Consider the following 21,286-nt stretch of genomic DNA (forward strand, 5'->3'; position numbering starts at 1 on the left):
TTGCCGCAAAATTAATTTAAAGTCGACCGAACACCGTCGCCCCTGCCGACGGCGGCGCGCTGGCGGCGTTGCGACACTTTGGCGGTGGTCGACCGGGCCTCTCGTCGGCGGCGTCCTGTCGATCCGCCGGCGCGGCGCCGGGGTCTATATATATATATATATATATATATATATATATATATATATATATATATATAATTTTCAGGGGGGGATATTTCTACTTGTATCTGGGGTATTGGAAAAAAGGGATACAGACTCCTTCACTTTCACTTTGTAACGTCCTCTGTGAAGCTCTTTTTAAAATGTCTAAAATAGTAAATTGAAAATTGAAAAATCAAGAAATTAATCTTAATTTTTAAAATCAAGCTGAGGTGTAAATCTTTGTAGGTTGATTTTGATAACCTTTGCTAGGGAAAAAAAAAAATGAAACCCACGTTTTTGATAATTATTACGCTTATACGTTTTTTCATCTTCAATTGAAAAATTAGCTTTTATTTGATTTTGAATTTCGTAAACACCGTTCTTTGCGTGCACAATAATCATTGGTGGCGCACACTGGCTCAACTCTTAAAACAGGATCAGTGTATTGCTTCCTTGAACCCGAGGTGTCAAAATTGGAAAGCGTGCATTCTAAGTCACAATTTTTCAATCGTCCTGGGAAGAGGGGCGACCAATAGAGTACCCCCCTCCCTCAAAAAGCCAGCATGGTACATATAATCATATTTTTATGTTCTGACTTTCAGGTGAAGTACCATGAAGATTTTGAAAAGGCAAAAGGGAAATTCACACAAGTGGCAGATGACCCCGAAACCTTACGAATTAAAGCAAATACTAAAATTATTAGGTAAGTAATATTTTTATAAAATTAAACTCTTTTATTATATGTACATATTATATGCTAGTACGACAATATTATCCTTTGCTGAACTTCTCCATCTTTTTTTTTATTATTTTCTTAAACGATGTCCAAAATAACCTTCATATAAGCCCATAAAATAGCTTAGCTTAAAATAGTAGGGGAAGAACTTCTATATCTCCCTATATCTCTCTATATCTTGTCTGATGATATTTTTCTCCTCTGGCTCCTTTTCCTCTACACCCATCTTACTCTTTCTGTCTGTAGTGTCAGGAATATTACAATCCACTTTCATTTCTCTCTTTAGCTGTTTTATTTTTCATTCTATGATGTCTGTGCCTGTTTTTCTTATATTGATAGTTTATTTACCCTACGAGGAATTGGAATATTTCCGTCTTTTCTGTGCAATTCTACATTTAGTTTAATGCAAGACTATGGCTCCGTGCTCTCAATACCCATGGTGACATCTAAATGGTGGTGAAGATGTCAAGTATCAAAGTCGTTCTGAAATGGAATACCCAACTATTGCTATTTTGGACAAATGCGCATGTGCATGTATAGTGGGTATTAGACTCTGTATCAGAAGTGTCGAATTTAAACCAGAAGGATTGTGAAATGGGCTTTGATTGGATGAAAGTGATCGCATGACATCACTTTCAACTAATCAGAAGTTTTTTCACCGGACTTAAAGTTGTTTAAAGTTTGAGGGAGCAAGGGATGAGCAGACATGTGAAAATCAGAGTGGATTTCTAAGAGGCGGGATAGGCTGAACTGATCTGTAACATGATCTGGAGATGATGTGCAACATTGCAACGTCATCTGCAACAGTACTACCTCCCCACAACTAAGATGTTTCAGGATTTTATACCTGGTTTTGACTCTGTTACCTGCGAAAATCTTTGGCGAATCATGGTAGAAGATAGTATGTTAATTAAATTCTTTGAGCTGTTGAAGGCCTACTATGAGTATTACAAATCAACTGTAAGAAGGCTGGGGGAAGGAACTGAACCCTTTAATGTTTAAAGTGGTGTAAAACAGGGGTGCATATTGTTCCCTGTTTTGTCAAACTACTGTATAGACTGGATTCAAGAAACAGCACTCGTGTTTTGACAGGGCTGTTATGAGTTTGGGCATAAATTTGTCTTACCTGGTTTACGCAGATGACAACGACACTCTTGCTGCTGCTCATCCAACAATTGCCCAAGCAATGATCAATGAAATAGTTTTTCTTTAAGCTACTGGCTATGAAGATCAACACGTCCAAAACTAAATTCATGGACCTAAACATACAGTCGGGATATGAGCTTGTGCTTTATGGACGACACTTGGAATAAAAACGATAGCTGTAGTTATATTGACTCACTAATAGACTCTCGTGGAGGCTGTGACATTGACGCACTGAACAGAATCAACAAAGCACAAACCATCTTTTCACAGCTCCACCGCCATTTGTGGATCGGTGGGAGATCAGTATGACGATAAAAAATTTATGACTATAAAGCGCCCTGGAACGCTTTAAATTTATGACTCTCGCCTGGAACGAAAAATAACATTTTTATTAATTTTTTGTCGTAGCTGGAACGTATTCCTAGTCTGCAGTCCCTCGGGCTGTTATATTCTTGAAACTTATCTGAAATATTTATCTGGAATGTCTTGTCTTGATAACATCGTTCCTTTTATTCCACGATATTCTGCCCGCCTTGCTTATCATTGACAGTTTTATTTACCCTTCGAGGGCTCGGAATAATTTCAACACGCGGCAGACTTTTGGCAGTCTCAGTTGTAAATTTAGCCGACGGGAATGTAGTGTGATCTTTTTTATTGCCGTCATTTTGTGTTTTGTTTTCAATCCTATGTGAGGGGTCGCTCTCTCTCAGAAATCATGTACACCATGGGGCGCGTACCAAGTGTGGTTGAATTGTGCCAAGCGTTTTGGGAACTATGTCAAGCATGGCGGAACTGTGCCAAGCGTGGTGGAACTCTGTGGCACATGTGGTGTTCGGAGATGTTCACCAGATTGTGGGAAATCAGTACCCCTGTGGGGAGTTAGAAATTGTTGATGCTTTCTAGAAATTAGTTTGACAAGCGCAAATTGCATTCCTCTATTCCTTGGCACGTGTTACTGTCCCATTTTTTCGTGTCAAGCGAGAGATTTGTATATTAACAATTTCCTAAGGTCGTGTCACCTTTTTAGATAGATAGATAGATAATTTTATTCACCCACTCGATACAAAACCACAAATGGCACGAATGGAGTATAAAGAAGAAGAAAAAAAAAAACAAAAAAAACACTTAACTGCAAAAACAAAAACAAACGTTACAATACACCGCCAATAAATAAAAACATTATTACAAAAACTCACTAAGGACGAATTGCAATTGCCAGACAACGAGGCCCAAGCGACCCCAAAAATTCAGAACGACGTTTCGTCACAGCAGCAATCGGATCTGTGATACCGAATCTTGCAGACATCTTGGAATTTTTAACCCACGGTGGGGTATTTAAAAGAAATTTTGCATATTTGTAAAAAAGTGATCGAAGGTTTCTTTTATCACTAACACTAAATATATGCCAAAACGGTGATAAAGCCAGAAAGTGTGGGATCACCAGTGCATTATATAGCCTAGCTCGAATTTGTCGATTATATTTCGCTTTAGTTGAAGATAGCGCCCCGTAAGCCTTACGTGCCTTTTCTGCGAAATTACTTATTTGGCGAGCACGTGTAGATGCCATGTTATGACCTATAGGCATTCCTAAGTACATTATGGAGTCAGACAGTGGAACCTCTTGAGCACCAAATTTGACAGCAAGATATATACAATCTGCATTTCTCCTATTGAAAGCAACAATCTCGATTTTACTTGCATTAAAAGATAGGCCTATCTCTCTATAAGCATCATCTAGAATCTGAAAATTTTCTTCAATACGAGACAAACATCTACTTAAATTAAAAATATCATCTGCGTAATTAAGTAATGTTACATCCAAACCTCGGAAAATGCAGCTCATTTGCACTAACTTTTGGGCCTCGAGAACACTATTATTATACAACCGGGGTGACGAAATTGCACCCTGCCTAATGCCCTTTCTAACCGGAATAGCTTTTGGTAATACAATCGGCCCGTTAGGAGACGGGACTTTAACTTGGACTCGAAGCTTCTTATACATATCCCGAAAAGGCAAAATAACCGATCGGTCCACACCACGTTTATGAGCAGACACTAATAACTGGGGATGTATCCCAGAATCAAAAGCACGTCTAACATCGTGACTCGCTAGAATAAGGGATTCATTCAGTTCATCAGCTTCTATTAATATATTAGCAAGAATATAATGGACGTGCTCGCGACCAACACCTTTTTTAAATCCGAACTGATTATCGGGGGTAGAACATTGAAAAGCAATATGATCTATAACTAGCAATTCCATAAGCTTACATAAAACCGGCGAAACAGTTATAGGGCGGTAAGATACGCATTCAGACGGATTTTTCCCTTTTTTCAAAATAGGTGTAATTACTCCAGTACCAAAAACGTCGGGAACGAGACCAGAATTAAAGATAATTTGGAATAGAAGCTCTAAATGACTCAGGAGACCAGCAGTACCATGTACAAGATGCAACCCACACAACTTGTCGACACCTTTCGATTGTTTCTTTTTTAATTTTGAAATTGCACGAATCAGATTAGGAACAGTTACTATGTAGCCAACACCAGAACTAGGCAATTCCATGAACTTATCCAGTTCGACTTCATATTTATCTTCAAGATCTTGTTCGGGTGGAGAGAACTCAGAAGTAAAGTGGGACACCCAATCTTGCTCAGAGATCACAGGTTCGACACTATTCTGATCACCATTACGTTTAAGAAATCTCCACACAGCATTTGGATCATTACTTATCAATTGACTATGTTGATCGATCACTTCACATTTATGCTTAGACAAAATCTTAGCAAATCTGCGTTTGCTGAACAGCCGAACTTCATTTACAACACCTGATTTCGGACGACCACACTCATTCCAGAGCCTAAGCCAAAATTTTGCACGACCACATGCTTCACTTAGAGCAGGGTTTTCGGACCACTTTGGAATTTCCGTTCCCACTCGGACTTTACGAATGGGGACCGCAGCGGCCTCGGCAGATAACAGTGCGTGAGATATTTCACTACAGTAGATGTTTAGTAGCAGCTGTTTCTCTTCATCTTGAATACATACACTCTGCTGTAGTAATTGGAACGGCACTTTAATCTTTGTGAGAATCTCATCCAATACGTAATGATAAGTAGCCAGGTAAATTTTACTCCAATTAGTTTTGATTTTCCACTTCTTTTCATTAGTTGGGGGGTTAGGAGAGGCAGGAATTACTCGAAAAGTGTTTATAATTGGAAAGTGATCAGACGCGCTTACGCTCAGATCTACGTGCGAATTGCCGCAAGCTGGAGATTGGATGGAACTTAACATGAAGTCGAGAGATGAAGTCGAGCCTGAGTTATGGATATAAGTAAAACACAGATCATTGTTAGCAAGACGAAGACCGTCACAGGAAGATAGGAGGATCTGTGCTCGAGCGTTAGACTCATCAGTCAAGTCACAGTTCACGTCACCAGCGACTATACATTCAAGGCCCTGGCTAGAACAGCTGCCCACCGAACTCGATAGCTTACTGCAGGCTTCACTAAATTTATTTTCTGATTTACTGTCTCTGTAGTCTGTTGGCATGTACACAGAGTGGATAACAGTTTTGTGCACCTTAACAGCAACAAAAAAGTCTGAAGATTTATACAGAATGGGATTTAACCTGCTGCTAACAAGAATGGCGATTCCACCGGACGGCCTTCCCCTGCCCGATGACTTTGCAGGAGTAGCAAATACTTTGACGCCATCGTTTAGCTCAAGCAGACTAACGGCTTGATTCGAGAGGAAGTGTTCCTGCACACAGAGTACATCATTATAACATAACAATCCTTCTAACAGTGGCATTTTATCAACCACTCCACCATTTAAGTTCCATGAAACAACCCGTATAGAATCACCGATCATTGTTTAGAAATTAGCTTCTGAGCTACTGGACATTGGAAGCTGTAGCACGGGTGTCGAGAAGAACCACACAGAGCGCATTTGGGGGCATTTTGGCATGGATTGTCCCGAGAGCTGGAATGATCTCCACCGCACTTTGAACATTTCGGGGGATCTACACAAGATTTTGCTGCATGTCCGTAGGACTGACAGTTGTAGCACTGCATCGGTAAGAATTTAAATTCTGTAATGGGTAGTCGCTCGTAACCAAAAATGGGCGGAGAGTTCATTGCGATAAAGAGATGAGCTTTGCTTTCAAACTGTAATTTGAATGACCGAGTACTACCAATTTGTACGGCCTTAACACAGTTCGGTACAACTGAGCGCAGTTCGTCATCTGAAGTTTCAGTGGGAACGTGGCGGATTATTCCGAAGAAAGCGGGAGTTTTTACTTTAACACTTATAGTTGAGTCACTTTTACCCACTGCCTCAGCCAGGGACTCGGCAGCATTCTTGTTGTTCAAGACTACTCTCCATTCAGATTTCCTATGTTTCAGCTCCACAATGTTCGAACTAGTATCACCACATACTCTGTCCAAATAGGATTTCCGAGCGCTAGGGTTCGAAAGATCTTTCGGGGGATTCTTCAAAACAACCGCATATGACAGTTTCGACATGATCGTGTTGGTTTCTGCCGCAGGCATAGCAGAGACAGAAGGAGAGGGATTAGAATCCACGTAACTATCGAACTTAGCACACAATTCGTTTACTTTCCGGGTTAGGGTAGCCGTCACTTCTCCCGGGATTATCGGAACTTCATCAGGTTCGAAAATCACAAACCGCGGCAACGAGATATTTTTATCTTCACAAACCCGAAATACTTTTAATATGTCCAGGATATCATCGGTGTTCTTCGATCGCGCAGTAACACGTGTGGTAATTCCTGCTAGGGGCCACAATAACTCCTTCGCCATTGCAATTGCTTCCTCTGAGAAAAACTCGACTGCTTTTTTCGCTATATCCTCCGAGCGATTACCAGCTTTTATCGCACGGAAAGCATAATTCAGTAACGCATTCCAAACCAATTTCTCATTACTCCCCATCGCAACAGCCACGTCACAATCCGTAATGCAAAATCAAAGTCCAAGGGGAGGAGCCAGTTCAATAAACTACGACGTAATACAGAGCTATTTAAGCTAATAAGCGATTAAATGCGATTAATTTTGGGATTAAATGCAAAGTAAAGTGGTATGATCCGTGGTTGAATTAGTATTTGGAGCTTGGAGAGAAAGGATTTACTTTCAAAATACACCTTTGATATGACACCTTTGATAACATTGTGTTATACATGAAAAAGGGTGGAAACCTATTCAAAATGAATCCCCATGCATCTTCTAAGTAAGCTAACCATAATTAGTTGAATATCATAATTAGTTATTTCTCTTTTTTCTTATTTATTGTTTGTTTTATTTTCTCATTGTTTTTATTTGTTAATTGTATTATTTATTTTTATATTAAAGTCTTTTGAAGTTATCAATTGAAAATAGCAAGCCACTTGAAAACTTGTAACAAGCAGAATTTTAAAGACCCTCAAAGGCATTTCGGACATTCAAAACATACTAGCCGTTAGCGGTTGAATATAGTAACTTTTTATTATTGTTCTTTATTGTTTTTATTATTCATTTTTTTACTTTTACTCATTATTATTTTTATGATTTACGTCTAACTATCAGTTGAATATATTAATGTCCTCCAGAGTCTATTTTTTAATATAATTTTGAACACTAATTGAGGGCATTTTAGGTGTTATCCCACTAAGATGCTATGAATGCTCTATTTATTTATAGTACCTCGACACTTGAGAGCAAAATTGTCCTACTGGTCGAAAACTTATTCTGGAGAAATAACGCGTGTAAAGATTTGAACACTCCTCTTGGAACGGTCGATAGTCCAGCTAATAAATTTGTACCAGCTAAATTTTTTGGCAGTTAATGATACAAGAACAAATGGGTGGGATAGGATACTTTTGCTCGTAGGTTTATTTGCCTCTCAGGGAAAGTACTGACCTTTCGATTTGGATAAAGCTAAATTATCTGTTGTTAAGCAATATTGTCATACCATAGAGCATTCGAAGCCAAAAAATTTATGAAAAAGTCTAGAAAATCTCGAAAATTTTGGTTTCTTACGAAGTAGGATAATTTCGCTCTCAGAACGCGATATCTTAAACTTTATCTAAGGTTTGTAAGCTTTTGCGCGAAACTTTTCTGTCCAAGGACAGTGCCATTATAAAGCGGCCACATTCATCGATATAAAATCATACCGTGAAAGAGGCAGAAGCGCGCATAATTTCAAAATATAAACAGTTTCGGGCGATAAAATATAGTAAAAAGTAAATAAAGACACCAAAAATGTTAGGCTAAGTTCCCAACATGCTTTTGCTTTTCAATAATTCACTTCAATAATTCAAGGTCACGTAAATAGGCAAATATAGTACATAGTATTTGACACCAGAGTAGCAAACAAGATTGTTATGGGGGAGGGGGGGGGGTATAAAAGGATTTTTTCGGGGTGTTACAAAAAAACTTTAAAAAAATGAATCAAAATTTGTTTTTATTAATTTTTACGTGTTGGACAAACATTTCGAGGGAGGGGGGTCACATCTTTGAACCCCTTGGATACCGCCCTGCTCGGTACCATAGGAATATGTTAATGAGTCGTTAATGACCCCACAGAAAAGGTTCTAGCGAGAATTTCTAAGAAGTGATTGAAAAAATTCAGTTCGAAAAAAAATTCAAAACTTATAGTTTCCTGCTTTAAAAGACACAAAATGTCCTCACTGGGTTTATAAGAATCAGTAGGCTCCAATTTAGGTTGGAGTCTACTGAATCTCTTATTTATTATTAAAAAAAAAATAACTGAAAATCAGGAGCAATATTCAAACTTCAAACAAAGAGAAAGTGTTCCTTACATGGGGGGGGGGTTGTTCTTTCCTCAACTCTCGCTCTTTACGTTAGAGCCTTGAAGTTCTTTGAAAAAGTACTTCTCATCCAAATTCAGCGGCCCCTGTGTTTGAGCAGTCTTTCTTAAAGATTTGTCACAAAAAGTCAAACTTAGCGTAAAACGCGAGGGTTGAGGAAGGGGCAGCATTACTTACAGTTGAAATTTGTTTTTCATCAATCTGAAAATCAAAAACAAAAATTCGAATTTATCAACGCAGCATGTATAAAATGGGGAAAAATTAAACTGAATTTCCATACGGGGTTTATTTTAGAAAAAATGCAAATGACACCTCTGAAGGAGAATTATCACCAAGTACAAATTACTATAAGCCAATTAGTAAAACAAGAAACGAAAAAACACTGGAAAATGTGGACACATTTTCAAGTTTGTATGTTTTATTTCCCTCATTCTTTAAAATAGCGAGCGGGGGAATCCCCCTTTCCCCTAACATTTTCCCAAAAGGAATCTGCCAGAAAAATATGACATGTATTCATCTTGAACAGATTTTTTCTTCCCTTCTTCACACCCTCCCCCCTTTCTCCCTTGGTAAAACCTCTGATCCCTTATCCTAAGGGTAAGACGAATGCCTTGAAATTCTACTGTGATAAACCGGTGATATAGTTTTGATCCTTATGTATTTTTGCACGACTTATTTTATTTTTTTTTTTTTTTTGCCTGACAATTTGTTAATGCCGAATTAATTCGCTTTTTCCCTTTGTTATTTATTTATTTTTTTTTTTGAAGATAATGTTTATTCATATTTAAAATTTTGCATAATTGAATAAAGATAAAATAAAATTGAAATAAACATACAATGAATATGCGGTACTTAACCTCACAAAGATTAAATGATGTAAAGAAGAGAATTTTAGCACTAAATCAGACAAAAAAAAAGAAGACGATTATAAAGATTGTAAAATCACTCAGCAAAGAAAGAACTGAGAAGAAAAAAAAATAATTTAAACAACTTTAAAATATTTTTTAAAATAACTTTAAAAAAATATTAAACAAATTAAACTGTTCATTCTTTTCACTATTTCGAAAATTTTATGAGAGCAAGGAAGGGGCTTACATTATTTATATTTTATAATCTCTTTTGTTTTTATAGTATGTGGCGTCAAGACATTTGAATTATTTAATAGTATGCGGAACCTTATAGTAGGAGAAAAATAAGTTTTGACCAGGAAAAAATTGGTACAGAAATGGTTTCTTCACCATCCGGACCGGAAAAAATGCTTAACAACATATCAAAAATCTAAATCTCTAGCTCGATGCGAAGTTGTTTTTTTTTTAATGTTTTTTTAATTATTTTCTCAAAAACCGGGAAAAAAAATTAAAAACGTAAACTATAATGTTTTACACATCTTTTTAGACCAGCTTTTGGCTCTGAATTCATTTCTGATACTCATTTCGTTACCTGACCAAAAGAAAACTGTTTATCAGCAAAAAAAAATGGGGAAAAAACTGTCTTTGGGGAAAAAAACTCTTACCAGCGTTTATCAAGGTCTACTACGGAATAAGTTTGTCGTTCTTTTAGTCTATTTGGCTAAGTAAACGAAAGGTTTAGAATAAAAAAGACTAAACAACAATAAACAGGAATGAGGAAACACCTCAGCGCCAAACACCATGAGACAAGGTAGGTTCTAACTTAATGTGTTCAGAGAAAAGCTTTTATCTTATTTTTCAATTATATAAAAATTGCACATCATCAGAATGTAGGAACTAGATTTTTCATCATCACAGTTAACTGTTATTCTTCTTCACTAAGTTCTTCTTCTTGAAACTTCGAATTATTGCTACTGAAACCAGAGCTTCGCAGTTTTCTGTGTCAGCAGGTCTTGGCGTCTCTGCTTGAAAAAGTTTTCAAGTTGCTTCAGCCGGGGATCATGACTGAGATCTTCGGGTGGGGGTTATCCAGCCTGTAGGTGAGTAAAGACAGTATACTTGTCTAGAGACGTCAAGATCGAATGCTACTCTTACAGGTGATGAGACCATTTGGCCGAGCACACTATATTGGGAGATTTAACAGCTCTAAAAATCACTTTTGCAGAAAGAATGTATAGCACTGCACCAGTCACGTATACCCATTTAAAAACCCCTTTCAGATCAGAATCCTACATAGGGTGTCCTATGCATCCGACGAAGCTCACCATCAAGTGAAAATCACCTAACTTGAGAACAATACTGCTCAGCTCATTCGTCGTGTCGGACTTGAGGATCTTCATAGACTTCCACCAGAGCGGCTGGTCAAATGTGAGAACGGGCGTGAATCCGTAGGTTCTGCCTTGCGAAGCTACAAAGCGCAAGGTTAAGTAAAGGCAGGATTCGTTGCTAGACGGGAGGTCAATCATGGGCAAAAACAAGACGCTTGCCTTGCTGCGAAGGTTTCCCATTTCATGATGTATTTGGTTAGAGAAAACTGACTGCATGAATCAATTCCAGCTCTGTCTTGGGACATTCAAGAACCCGGTAGCTAACCAGAGCTGATCGAATGAGGCATACGGGTCGTTGACATTTTTGCCAGGGATCTTCTCATATTGCACCTTTGAAAGCACTGTTTCACTCAAGTGGTAAGGGTAGATAGGAAATTTTCCTTTTTGGGCTACTTCATCTAATGAAACTTAACTTTCGGACTGAGCGATCAAATGTTAATGAGAGGAGGCGTGACTGTTGCTAGCAGACCCATCCAATGGAAAGTGTTTCTTCCATCGTGCAAACATCGTGATCTGCATTATCAGCTACATGCTGTACAGCTTGTGCGGAGGTAACTCCTGCAAGGCTAGATTCATCATGGACCGATGCACAGCGTTTGGGATGGGGGAAAATCCCCCATCCCCCAAGATGGGGGAAAATGAACCGAAAATTCGTGCTCCTCTTCGAAAAATACCCCGTGATCGTGTGTCGCTTGATTTTTTTTTTTTTTTTTTTTTTTAATTCATACAAAAACAAAACATAAAAAAGAATTAAATGATTAAACGTTATTTTTCTTTATAATAAAATAGCACAAAAAAAATCGTTTCTTAAAAGGGAAATCATCAATAAACTACTTTTCTTTTCACGGTTCCTCGTTCTCGGATTCTGGAAATATCTAAAAAATAGGCGCAAAAAACGTGAAAAAAGGGAATTTCGCAACGGGATGGAGATTTAGATTTTTGATATGTTGTAGAGCTCTCTTTTCTGAACACAGTGGTGCAAAAATAATTTCTGTACCAATTTTTTCCTGGTTCGACCATTTTTTTTCCGTATCTTTCCCCTACTATTAGAGAATCGCTCTATCTCGTCCACTTTAAACTTCTTTTAGTTTGTGTGGCCAAACTATTTAGAATTGATTGAAGGTCTTGCAATAACTTCTAGATCTTGGATAAGAGACTTGGATAAACGACAGAAAACTAAAAGCCGATTCCTACTTTCCCGGAAATCTTAGCAAAAACATTTAATTTTTCCCGTTTTCTGCTGGAGACAGATATTCAGATTTAATGAAACGTACATCATTAGAAAGTCTGAGTTTAGTTTTTTGATTTAACGGGGCAGTTTTCTTTTTAACTTCAGGAAAGGAGACAGGAGACAAGGAGACTTTTTAACTTCAGGAACAGAGCTATTCAGATTTAATGAAGCGTGCATCATTATAAAGTTTGAATTTAGTTTTTTTTTTTTATTTAGCGGAGCAGTTTTCTTTTTAACTTCAGGAAAGGAGACAAGGAGACTTTATAACTTCAGTAAACAGAGATATTCAGATTTAATGAAACTTACATCATTAGAAAGTCTGAGTTTAGTTTTTTGATTTAACGGGGCAGTTTTCTTTTTAACTTCAGGAAAGGAGACAGGAGATAAGGTGACTTTTAACCTCAGAGAGCTATTCAGATTTAATGAAGCGTGCATCATTAGAAAGTTTGAATTTAGTTTTTTTTTTTTTATTTAGCGGAGCAGTTTTCTTTTTAACTTCAGAAAAGGAGACAAGGCGACTTTATAACTTCAGTAGACAGAGATATTCAGATTTAATGAAACGTATATCATTAGAAAATCTGAGTTTTAGTTTTTGATTTAACGGAGCAGTTTTCTTTTTAACTTCAGGAAAGGATACAGAAGATAAGGAGACTTTTTAACTTCAGGAGACAGAGATATTCAGATTTAATGAAACATGCATCATTAGAAAGTTTGAATTTAGTTCTTTTGATTTAACGGAGCAGTTTTCTTTTTAACTTCAGGAAAGGAGACAGGAGATAAGGTGACTTTTAACTTCAGAGAGCTATTCAGATTTAATGAAACATGCATCATTAGAAAGTTTGAATTTAGTTCTTTTGATTTAACGGAGCAGTTTTCTTTTTAACTTCAGGAAAGGAGACAGGAGATAAGGTGACTTTTAACTTCAGAGAGCTATTCAGATTTAATGAAACATGCATCATTAGAAAGTTTGAATTTAGTTCTTTTGATTTAACGGAGCAGTTTTCTTTTTAACTTCAGGAAAGGATAGTCCCCGAAAATATTATACCATCCTTGTTTGGAAAACATGAAAAACCAGCTCAAAAGAAGTATCCTTTAAGTAATTTGACAGATTTGGAAATTCCCCGTGGTGCTACCTACTTTGATTGAATTCCTTGTTCACACAGGGGACGTATTATTTATGCGGTATCATTGAATAGACAACTCTTTGCTTGAAATTTAATTAAAGATATTTTCTTTATTTTAAACTAGCCTCTCGTTAGCTTTTTGAGGTGTTGACACGTTTAATATTCCCGATAATTTTTTGTGCAAAATTTCTTTGGGAGTTCCCTGTGGTGCTCGTGAAATTTGCTGACGAGCTCTTTGTCTTTGAGTTTTTTAGCCGACGCTGAGATTCACAAAATGATTTTCAAGATATCCAATGGCCTTAAGTACTAAATGAGAGATATAAAAGAAGAAGAGCATTGTGAAGATTATAAGATCACTCAGCAAAAAAAATAAAATGAAAGAAGAAAAAGTTTAATTGACCAAATAAATTGATTTTTTCATTTTTGAGGACTTCAAGAATTTCATTACAGCAAAAGAGGAGCTTTTTGTATTTATATTTGTCATTTCTTATTTTTACAGCAATGTGGCATACCACGGTGAATTAGAGAAAAAGGCGTTGATGGAACAGAAAAGAAATTTAACCGGAGCTGATGACACAGGTATGAGACTACTCTTACGTTATAGGTACAGAGACCTTTCTAAAATTGGAAAGAAAGCTAATGTTGCTGCTGAGTCGCCAAAAATTGACCAGAAATGGTCTACTGATTCAGACGTTTTAGATATTGATCATTTCGATTTAGATGAAGGTTCTACTGAATTTGATTATAGTACATATGAAGGGAAAGAAATGGGTAAGGAAATCCGAAAAAATGATAAAGTGTACTGCCCTTCAATGAAAGAAAAGTTGGATAAATTCAATAAAGGACAAAGTTCAGTAGGATTGGATGTAGCAAGATCTGGCAAATGTTGGCAAAAAGCCAGTTTAGCCGATGCTTTGGACTCCGTTGCTAATGTATCGGCTGCTAAGAAGATTTTGAAAGAAGAAACTCTGGTTGAAAAAGAGATACGAATAGTTAGAGAAAGGAGGTATAGAAAGGAAGCGAGAATAAAGATAAAAAATGAAAATGATGGTGTAGATCCAGGCTTTCATGACAGATTATTAATTTACGAACAAGCTATGAAAAATCAAAATAATCTTAAAGCTGTCTACGGTTGTAGACGATATAAAGAATTATTTGGAAACAAATCAATTTATTATGGTCCTCTTGGGAAAAAGGGCAATGGAATTTGCTGGCAATCAGCTGGCAAAATATTTAAAAATCAAACACATGGCCAAAGGCATGAAAGACCCTCGAACATTCATATTGTAGGAGTTTCAAAGTGTGGTGTCTCTGAAACACATAGTAGAACTAATGACAAGATCTTTACTAATGATAATCATTGTCAGAAATTTTCCACTTGTCTTGTTATGAAGAAAGGGAAGAAAATTGATGAAAATACTGCATCCTATTGGGACTCAAGGTCACAACCGTTGTCCTCTGAAAATAATACTTCTGATTGTATGAATAATTTTTTTGGAGATAGTTTAAGGACGGTAGACATGGAGCTAGCCACAGAATCTTCTTGTTCTTCTAAAGTTGGTGTTCCTTTGCACGAAAATAATATAGTACTAAAAGATCTCCGTAGTTGTAAGTGTAATGGACAAGAACATTGTATAAAAGACGATAATTTCGAACTTGTTTCAGAAAGTGAGAATGGAAGCTGTTTCTCAAGGTTAAACCACTTTGAAAAATATTCAAAAACGGCAAAGATGCAGATTGACTCTTCCCCAAAGTCTGCAGCTAAGGCTATTCGCAACTCTAAAGGAAATTGGGCCTCATTTGACAATGGGGGTAAGGAATACGATTCAGATTGTATGGCTTATTATTTGAGTGAGTATGAAAAGGATAGGCTCTCTTCAAGCTTTGACCATTTTAAAATAAATAACAATGCGGCCCATATATCTAACGAAACAGGAGCTCCTACAGAAGATGATCATTCTGAATGCGGTTCAGACGGCGATGAATGTTTCTCAAGGTTGGCCTATTTTAATGAAAATGATGCAATTTTTGAAAGAAATCTTAATACGACAACCAACATAATTAACTCAGTTTCAACATCTGCTGCCATAACTTCTAGTTTACATAAAGGAAAAAGAGATTCCATTTTAGATAGTAACCAACGATCTACAGCTAAATCAAATGCAAAAGGAATATTTGTCAAAGACCAAAGCTTGGGAGGCGATTTAGACAGTTTCGGGTATTTTTTAGATGGCGATGAGTATAATGAACCATCTTTGAAGCCGAATTGCTCTGATGAAAATATTATTACTTCTGAAAGAAATTCAAAGGCCTTAGTAAAACAAATTGACTTGGCCCCAATGTCTGTCGCTGGAAAACTGGATAGTATTTTAACCGATTCTAAATATACTCAACAAATCGATGATCTATTTTTAGACTCCTATGCAAATCGTAAATCTTTAATTTATGATCATGAGAAAAAAGCAACTCGGAAACCAAAATATTTTTATGAAACTGTTTTTGAAACATTGAAAAATTACCCGGAGCTAGCAACAGCTTTGGAAGTTGAGGATGTTTCTGGTGTGTTTGATTGGGAGTCATTTTTTCGGCTTCCTTTTGAAGGTCGGATTTTATTTAAAGGAATGATGACAAGATTGGAGCCAATACCTGTTAAAGAAGATGGAAGAAAGTTAGTTAGATCCAAATCATCTGACTCTATTTTTCAAGAACAAAATATAAAAGTTTCCCATCAGCACAAAACTACCTGGTTTTCTGAAAACGACTTATCGTTATATAATTTCGAAGATAATTTATACAAAGAATTTTTAATATATAAAAAAAGGATTGAGGATGATTTTAAACGAGCTCTTGGAAGAAATCAGTATTTTAATTATTTAGATTTTGAAATTGATAATTTTAGTGGGAGGCATATTTGTCAGTGTTGCTGTGCTGAAATCTTGAGACATACTACTCATGACAACCTTTTACCATTTCTGTTGAATTGTTTCGGACATGATGATAATCATATAATATTTAGTGTCTAGCCAAATTGAAAACTATTTGGTTTAATTAGTTTAATTTTGAATTTGTTAATTTATTTGAATATGATTAGTTAATTTATAATTCCATGCTATCTGCTTTTTCTTTTTTTATGAAATGGGATTTTTTCTGTTTTCTTTTTTTTCTGTTTTTGGCATTAAAATGTATAAAACTAAAGAATGGACCACACTTTTTTGTTTTACATGAAAAGATTATTTCTATATTTTGTAATATTTGTGACGCCAATGAAGTCATTTCATCACCCACTGGGGAAGCCCAAAGTATAAGTTATATATTCACACTGCCTGAACACTTGGGAGGAGGACTATAATGGAGAATTTATCCTAAGGAGGTAGTAGCAAAAAACTGTATTTTAATGCAAATTTTTATTTTTCATAGCCTTTTGACCAATTTTGGGAGGGGTTCCTGCCCTCTCCTTCTCCTTAGATATATATGGTAAGGAACAACTATTTTCTAACGTTATCTTGGCACTCTTGGAAAATTAGGTGAGGGCTCTGTCCTTTCAAGTTGCATCTCTAATATTTTTTTAGGATTTTTTTGTAGGGGGGGGGGGGTTTACTCGAAGATTTTTTTGGGGAGGGGGGGGGGTACAAAAAAATTATCAAAAACGCATAAAAAATGTGTTTATATTCATTTTTGTTACGTTTTTACGAGTCAGACAAACATTTTTTTTGCAGGGGGAGGGGTTCAACCCCCCCCCCCGGGTACGGCCGTGTATATTGGACCTGGTACATGGTATGTAAGTGCTCAAGTAGGTCATGTCAGCCTGCATCTGTCTAGAAAAAAAAACAATTTTTATGAATCACGGGGGGGGGGTTCTTGTTTTAAAAGTTAGACTTGTATTTCAGAAGCAGAAAATAAAATGGTAAGAAATTGGCTTGGATAGCTTGTATCAACACTAATTTTTTCCCAACTATTTTCTAATAATAGGCTACTCTGTCTTTTTATCTTTTTTAAGATTCCTGCTACAGATAGAAAAACTGTTTTTTTCAAATTGCCATCTTTTCCAGTTTCAAAGAATTATGCCTCTTGACTCTGATTAAATAAAAAACAAGTTTTTTCGACTGAAAGTGAGGATAAGATAAGATATATTTCAACCAAAGAAATAGCAAAAAACATTCAGTAGTACAATCTAAAACCCCAACAAAGGCTCCATCGCCTGTAAGGAGGGGGATCATGAAACAAAAAATCTTAATATTAAACCTATTAAACACTTAAACACATAATATATACAAAAAATAATTACTCATAAAAATGGAGAAAAGACAAATAGAAAAAGATTTCATTGAATAAGCTTTATGATAACTGTAATCGGTCCCAAGGTATAACACTATAATAATAAATAAATAAAAAGGCTAAGGTGATTTGATAACGTCGACATACAGATTGTTGTAACGAACTGTTTAAAAAAGTGACTGATGCTAACAGTAACCAAAATTCTAAGAAAAAAAAAGTTTGGATAACGTTAAAGAAATGCTAATCATATGAAAACCAAAAATTTTTTATAACTATTTTGAAGGTGCCAAACGAGTGGTATATACCATAGGAGGGGTACTACCCCTTCCTCTACCCTCGCTCGATATGAAGAAGTATTAGTTTTTCAAAAGTACTTCTCTCTTCAAATTTGACGGCCCTTGTGTTTGATAGATAGATAGGTTTATTTTCCATATATCAGTAAAATAATTACATAACAATCTACAAATCCCCACAAAAGCTCCATGGCCTGTAGGAGGGGGATTATGAAAATATCAAATAAACATTAAGCATTTAAACGCTTAAGATTTAAACAATATAGACATAACATTAATATTTAAACAAAAAAAAATAAGCATTTGAACTTTTAACATGTGAAGCATTTGCTTCATAAAAAAAAAAAAAAAAAACTATTGGCAGCAGGAAAAAGTAAAGAAAATTAATCACATGAAAACAAATATTTTTTTACTAGTCTTCTGAAGGTGCCAAACAAGTGGCATTCTCGAGCCGAATCGGGAAGGGTGTTCCATGTAAATGACACGCAACAAGAGGATTAAAATTGGATCTTATTGTTGGTGTATGGGGAATTTGTATATTTAAAGAACTACTGAGTTGATAATTTAACCGATCAGAAACAAAAGAAGACGTAAATCTAAGGGACCTAGGAATATCACCATTGAGCTGAAGAAAAGCAAAAGACGCGCATGAAAGAATATAAAGTTTTTTAATGTGAAGAAACGGTTTAGTTGCCGAACGATCTTCATCTTGGATAAGATTTATAGCTTTATCATAAATATTCGTAAGCGGTTTGAGAAAAGAAGGGAAAGTAGACATCCATATGACTGAACAATAGGAAACATAAGAATGAATTAAGCTATGAAATAGGATTCTTAGAATTGGTCCTGGAAAGATATGCTTTAGTTTTCTTAGAATACCGAGGTTTCTGCATACCTTCATTTTAATCAAATCAATATGGTGTTTGAAAGATGAATTTTCATCTAGGAGGATACCTAGGAAACGGACATGGCCATCCTTTGTCTACTAATAAAGCCTTTGGATATATGAATTTCACATAATTGAGGGCAAGCCTGGGATATACGAGAAAAAACTAAAAAACTAGTTTTAGAAACATTTAAGGCAAGAAAGTTAGCATCAAACCAAATTAAAACTCTCTCAATGAGGTCCACTAACTTTGTACGAACTTCATCCTCTGTTCTCCCAGAAGTAATAAGGGTGGTATCATCGGCAAAAGTAGCAAGAGAATCTGAGGTATGCAAACTATAATTATGGGTAAGGGAGACTGTTGGATGACATAGACGACAGCAATAAAGAGGATTTTTATTTCCAACTGCAAAAATTAGGTCATTTATGTAAATAAAAAACAGTAACGGCCCTAAAATTGACCCTTGAGGAACCCCCTGGTCAACACTTGATGGTGAGCGAAAAAATGGATCAACAGAAATTATTCTACCAGACAAGAAAGACTTGAACCAATAAATCGCACTACCTCTTACGTCAAAATGAGAAAGTTTAAATAGAATAACACTCTGGGTTAAAGAATCAAAGGCTTTACAAACATCCAGAAACAAAGCACCAGGAATCAAATGGGAGTCTGGCAGAGTGAAGATAATTCAGTCAAACCGCACAAGCATGCTCAGTCGAATGATTTGCTCGAAAACCAAATTGAAAATCGTGAAAAAAATCTTTAGAAGTAAGAAAATAATTAAGACGAGAAAGCATCACCTTCTCAAATATTTCGCTAAGTACAGACAACAAAGAAATTTGCCGATAGTTGGCTGGATCATTTCGTGTCCCCCCTTATATAATATGATGACTCGAGCACGCTTGAGACTACTCGGGAAAATACCATGCTGAAAGGAGAGGTTAATAAGTTTTGTTAAGGGATAAATAATGGAAGGAAGTATGAACTTAATTACTTTAGTAGGAATATTATCAGGGGCAGACGACGAACAATTTTCCAATCCCATAACAATTTTAGCAATTTCTTTCTCCGTCGCTGGTTCCAAAAACATTGACTTCATACAAGGTGGCCCAAGATAAGACCTGAAGTTGAATCCTGAAGGAGAAGAACCAACAGCCGAAGCGGTCCTTTTACCAATATTCGCAAAATATGAAGTAAATGCATCTTGAACATTCAGTTCACCTTCGATGATTTTGCCATCAAGATCCAAAAAAGAAGGGGCTGATGGAGAATGAAAAGAGGGCCTAAGCACAGAATTTATAACATGCCAAGTTTTTCGTATATCTTTACCACAATCTGAAAAACAATTAAAATAATACTGGGACTTGGCCTTTCGACAAACAGAATTATAAATATTCCTATAAATTTTAAATCGCTGAAAGCAAATAGCTTTCATTGAAGGGCTAGTAGAATTAAAGGCCCTCCAGAGATTATTTTTTCTCCTACAACTCCTAAGGAGACCAGGGGTCATCCAAGGATTTAGAGGAAAAGTATTCTTAGATTTACGATTAGAAGGTGAAACAGAACAAATATCAAGAACAGCATCTTTAATATAGTCATAAAAAGTATCAAATAAATTACAAAAGTCAGAATCACTCTCAAGACCACCCCAAGAAATTTCTGCCAATCTTGACCTAAGAAGCATCAATTCCACTTCACCAAACCTAAAAGGCCTCTTACTAGACTCACAAGTCCTCTCAATAGTCAGTTTATCAAAACAGTATCTAGAGTACACAGGGAAATGATCGGAAATGTCGCTCACTAAAACACAATTTTGAATCAAGGTGGCCGTACAGAAAATATTGTCTATCAGCGATGACGTACTCTCTGTTATGCGAGATGGGATACATACAGAAGGTAAAGTACCTCCGACAAGCATGGACGACAGAAAATCCAAAGATACAGAAGACTTTATATCTATCAAGTTTATATTAAAATCTCCCATAATAATCAATTTAGTCGACTGTTTTAGGATGGTATCCAGTAGATCATTAAGGGTGTGTAGAAACAGTGGAATAGAGCCACTAGGAGATCGATAAATAATACCAACAATTAAGTCCTTACCTCCACATTTAATATCTACGAAAAGTGACTCAAAGACACCTTCGATATTTCTGGATAAATCCACTCTAAGAGAATATGGGAGATTATTAGAAATATACAAAGCAAGACCACCCTTGGCCATCTTTTGTCGATTCAGTCGTTCCATTTTATAACCTTGCAAATCCAAAAACATATCATTTTTAGAATCTAAAAAAAGCCTCGAATAAACCAACAACGTCAGGTAGCCCATCAGAAACAATCTGTTTTAGATGGTCTATTGAAGAACAAAGACCCTGAATATTCAACTG

The 21,286-nt window shown here is 36.2% G+C and overlaps 1 protein-coding gene across 2 annotated transcripts in view; it reads left to right on the forward strand.

Annotated features, from left to right (window-relative positions):
- Positions 1-21,286, forward strand: part of Lasp (LIM and SH3 domain protein Lasp) — a 166,280-nt gene that overhangs the window by 70,532 nt on the left and 74,462 nt on the right. For both annotated transcript variants that reach the window (XM_089102537.1, XM_089102538.1), the window contains exons 4-5: positions 744-844; positions 13,941-14,020. In XM_089102537.1, the coding sequence (XP_088958663.1) occupies positions 744-844; positions 13,941-14,020 (181 nt within the window). The remainder of the gene's footprint in view (positions 1-743; positions 845-13,940; positions 14,021-21,286) is intronic.

Source organism: Artemia sp. Qi Xiang Cuo, chromosome 16, assembly GCF_049724085.1.
Source record: "Artemia sp. Qi Xiang Cuo chromosome 16, ASM4972408v1, whole genome shotgun sequence".
NCBI classification, from domain to species: domain Eukaryota; kingdom Metazoa; phylum Arthropoda; class Branchiopoda; order Anostraca; family Artemiidae; genus Artemia; species Artemia sp. Qi Xiang Cuo.